At 44.0% G+C, this 3,830-nt stretch overlaps 1 protein-coding gene across 1 annotated transcript; it reads right to left on the bottom strand.

The window, feature by feature from the left end:
• Positions 1-1,528: 1,528 nt before the first annotated feature.
• LOC121138572 (CDKN2A-interacting protein-like) lies at positions 1,529-3,498 on the bottom strand. Its single transcript, XM_040741242.1, is given in 2 exon segments — positions 1,529-3,082; positions 3,085-3,498. Coding segments are annotated over 2 exon segments (1,701 nt in total). The 5' UTR covers positions 3,437-3,498; the 3' UTR covers positions 1,529-1,733.
• Between the last annotated feature and the right edge of the window lie 332 nt (positions 3,499-3,830).

The raw sequence follows: 3,830 nt of genomic DNA, 5'->3' as shown, positions 1-3,830 counted from the left end.
TAGAAATCTTATCAACCTCTAGTGCTCAACCTGTCTTGGGATCAGGTGTCCCTCCTTCCTAACCTGTGACATGATAAAGATACATGGAGGCTGGCGTTTAACTTCTCCCTGAAGCTAGGAAACAGGGTTAGTGGAGTTTGGGCCAAACTGTGTGCACTCATACATGTTTGCCTTTATACTTTATCCCATGTTTGCCCTTATACTTTGGCCCATGTTTGTCCGATTTCCTGCCTGCTTTGGGGTCTCGGCATCTCTCTGCTTAGTCTCTAAGCTTGGTCCTTGCACATATGTTTGTTAGTCTGCAGAATGTTGTGAGCTGAGCTGAAATAGACAGAAGTTGGGTTTCTTCCTGCTCTCAATGGAAATTTTTGTTCTGCCATCCTAGGAAATGTCTTTAGGCCTCCAATTTTCACACCCAAAATATCTTTATAATTTGAGTGGTTTTCTGGGAAGTAAGAATGACTGTAAAAAGATCTGTATGTTCTAAAATATGAAGAGTGGACAATATTGACTTAGAACGCCAAGTGCTTCTTATGTGCGTTTTCTCCTTCCGTTTTCATCTTTCCTGATAACTTTGTTGTGCTTTTCAGATGAAAGCAACCAAAAGCATAAAGGAATAATGACAAATCTTTGTGATAGAAGTGGAATTAAAACCCAGATCCTTATATTTATAAAAAAAAACCCAGATCCTTAATTCTCTTCCCATCATCTGACTCTGTTTATATTTGTACCAGGGGCGAATTTGGAAACTTGTATTTTGGAAATGCTGTTCTGTCTACTTTTACTGTTATTATTGTTGCCTCCTATCACTATTCAGCCAAAGCATACTCTGATTGAACTCTCCTCTGGCCCAGGGGAAGGGCTGAATCTTGCCTTCATTGTGCCATTTAGCCATTTAGTGCTCACAATAGCCAGGTGATGGTATTTAACTGGTAAGGATGCTATGCTCAGCTATGCTCACTGAGGTTTTTTTTTTAGCTTAAAGCATTTAATAATATCTAAACAAATCAATCTGTTAATATTAGTAGTCACAAAATATGCTTAATATAGAAACCCACATTTATGTTTTAAGAAATTGTAAATTGCATTTCATCTCAAAACATAAATTAACCTGCTTAAGAATCAGCAGCAGTCAAAATCATGGCGAATTTTAAACAACTCCAGAGTAAAATAACAATAAGTACTTTATACTGCTTTGTATCTTTAAAAAAAGTTTACAACTTATCATGAAAATAGTTTGAGACAACCACTCTTATTCTTTAACAGATGTTCAACATTATGAGCAACATTCTTAAAACTTTGTTTCATAGATTTTTCACATATTCAAATACTGTGGTCCCCTTTCCTTTGATGGGATTTAGTCAAGTTAGAGGAAAACAAAAAAGCATGGTAGACAAGTTAATACATTTCCACCAAATCGGAAGTAATACAAAAATTTAAAGATTCTACAGAACTATACATCGTACCTAATGCGTCATTAAAAATAGAAGACAATATTTTCTTCAGCAAATAAAACAGCACACTGGTATGCTGTCAATGTATACCTTTTAATAGGTACTGTCATTCATAAATCATTTACAACTTCTACTTTAATGAAGAGAACTAGAATTTAATTTTCTGCAAAACTGGAAAAAAGCAATACAAAATCTGTGAAAGTCAGTGTTTTATATTATATAAAAGCCAGTTTTTCTCTTCCAACAGCAGATCCTGGATGAAGCGGTAATGTGGAGACATTACAGTAACTCTTGAGGATGTTTCAAGGCTGGAGGTAAGTTCACAGGTCTCGACTCTTCATCAAGGAGCACTAGATCCTCCACCTCACTGCCTCTGTACTTCCTTTTGCATATCTTTACCACCACCTTCTTCTTGAGAAACAATTTCAGTGCTTCTCTCGATGCAACTGCCTTTACATTCTCTTTGCTCTTTCCACAGCCAGTGCCCAAATACACTGACTTACACCTCAACTCACAAACAATACTTTCTTGAGAGCTCTTATTTTGAGGCAGATCTGCCAGTTCTTTCAATGGGACAAAAAACACATCCAGTGTTGCTTTCAGAGCTTCAATCGCTGCATTCAGCAGCTCTCCATGATTCACATTGGGGCTAAAGCCACCAACAGCTACCAACTTCAAGGCCACTGTTTTATACAGTCTGTTGAAGAAAGGTTGCTTCTGTTTTACATCTTCATTGGTTAACTTCCGACAAGAGAATTTGACACAACTCTCACTGGCCTGTGAGGTACTTTTAGAAGGCAACTGTGAAGTGCTACTCTGAGAGCTACTCTTAGAAGCTAGCTGAGACATGCTTGCTAAGGAAGCACTTTTGGAAGCTACAGAACCACTGCTCTGGGAGCTGCTTTTGGAAGCTAACAGTGATGCAGCTACCTGAGACGTGCTTTTGGAAGTCAGTAGGGAAGAATTGGTTGAACTGCTCTTGGGAGTTAGTAAAGAGGTGCCTGATGCAGAACTGTTTTTAGGAACTGAGGATGACACATTCGCCTCTGAACTAGTTTTGGATGTTAACCCACTTGAAGCTGTCTCTGGACTAGACTTAGAAGACAGTAATGGCAACTCTACTTCTGAACTTCCAGAGGAACCCAACAAGGGCACCTCAATCTCTGAGCTGCTCTGAGAAGCTAAGACTGAGGAACCTTCCAAAACACTCTTTTTAGGCGATCCACTCTGCTGTCTGGAATCAGTGGATTGGGTCACATGACTATTCATACTGGATTTCAACAACGAAGAAACAAACGACGCTGAGCCATGTTTATCTGGAGCTTCTGGGTCAGAAGCTTTTCCAGCCCCTGCTGTTGTGACCTGAGAGGAATTGCTGCTGCTTTGGCTGCACACAGATCTATCTCCTTCACTGGTGGAGCCACTCTGATTAGAGACACCGGAGCTGCTCCTAGCTGAGGCCCCACTACTCTCTGACTTGGTGGATGACCCAGTGGATGCTGACCTGCTTTCCTGCTGAGCCGAGGAACGATCTGTTTTGGCAGATTTCTTTCCATGATCTCGCTCAACTGAAGAATTGTTTTTTCCTTCTATGACTCGTTTTTTGGATGGCTCTTCTATCCCTTCTTGGCAACCAGTTCGTCTCGTGTGGTATGGATGGGAGCATCTGTCACTTTGATGCCTTCAGCCATACTAAGAATTTTATCCATAACCTTTTGAGGGTACCGGCACCCTAGGAAGACGTGGTTGGCCCAGGCCATGGAGAAGGAGACCAGCTGCTGGAGTTGCCGGTGGCGGCTCCCACTCTCCGCGTCGGCTGCAGCTTTCCCGGGCGTGGCGAGGACCAGGTCCCCGGCATTGTGGAGCAGGAACTCGCGGCGGTGGCGCCAGTGTTTGTCCGTCTCTCCCACGCAGCGCAGCGTCTCCACCCAGGCGGCCACTCGCGGGTTCTGGCTCAGGTACTCCGACACCTCCTGCGCCATGTTGGGCCTGCCTGCGGGGCGAGGCGAGCGCCGAGGGCGAGCGCACGGAGCCAAGGGTGGCCGAGTGGCGGGGAGGGGGGCGGCCCTGTCAGCGCGGCCTGCACCGGCGGCTCGCCCGGAGAAAGCTTACAGTCACACTGTTTAGAGCCTGAAAGGGAGGACTCAGCTCCAGGACTGAAAAAACTGGTAGAAATTCCTTGCAAGGAATTGGGTGGCTGCAGACATGACTCAGTGGCTAAGAGCGCTGGCTGCTCTTACAGGGGATCCAGGTCTGTTCTTAGTACCTACATGGCAGCTCATAACTCCAATTCTACGGGATCTAGCGCCCTCTTCTGGCCTCTCTGGACACCAGGTACACATGTGGTGCAGTTCCATGCATGCAGGAAAACATAAA

The sequence above is a fragment of the Mesocricetus auratus genome, unplaced genomic scaffold, assembly GCF_017639785.1.
Source record: "Mesocricetus auratus isolate SY011 unplaced genomic scaffold, BCM_Maur_2.0 contig_9972_pilon_obj, whole genome shotgun sequence".
In the NCBI taxonomy this organism is placed as follows: domain Eukaryota; kingdom Metazoa; phylum Chordata; class Mammalia; order Rodentia; family Cricetidae; genus Mesocricetus; species Mesocricetus auratus.
Note: the sequence above shows the minus strand (reverse complement) of the source record. Positions and strands in the feature narration are given on the sequence as shown.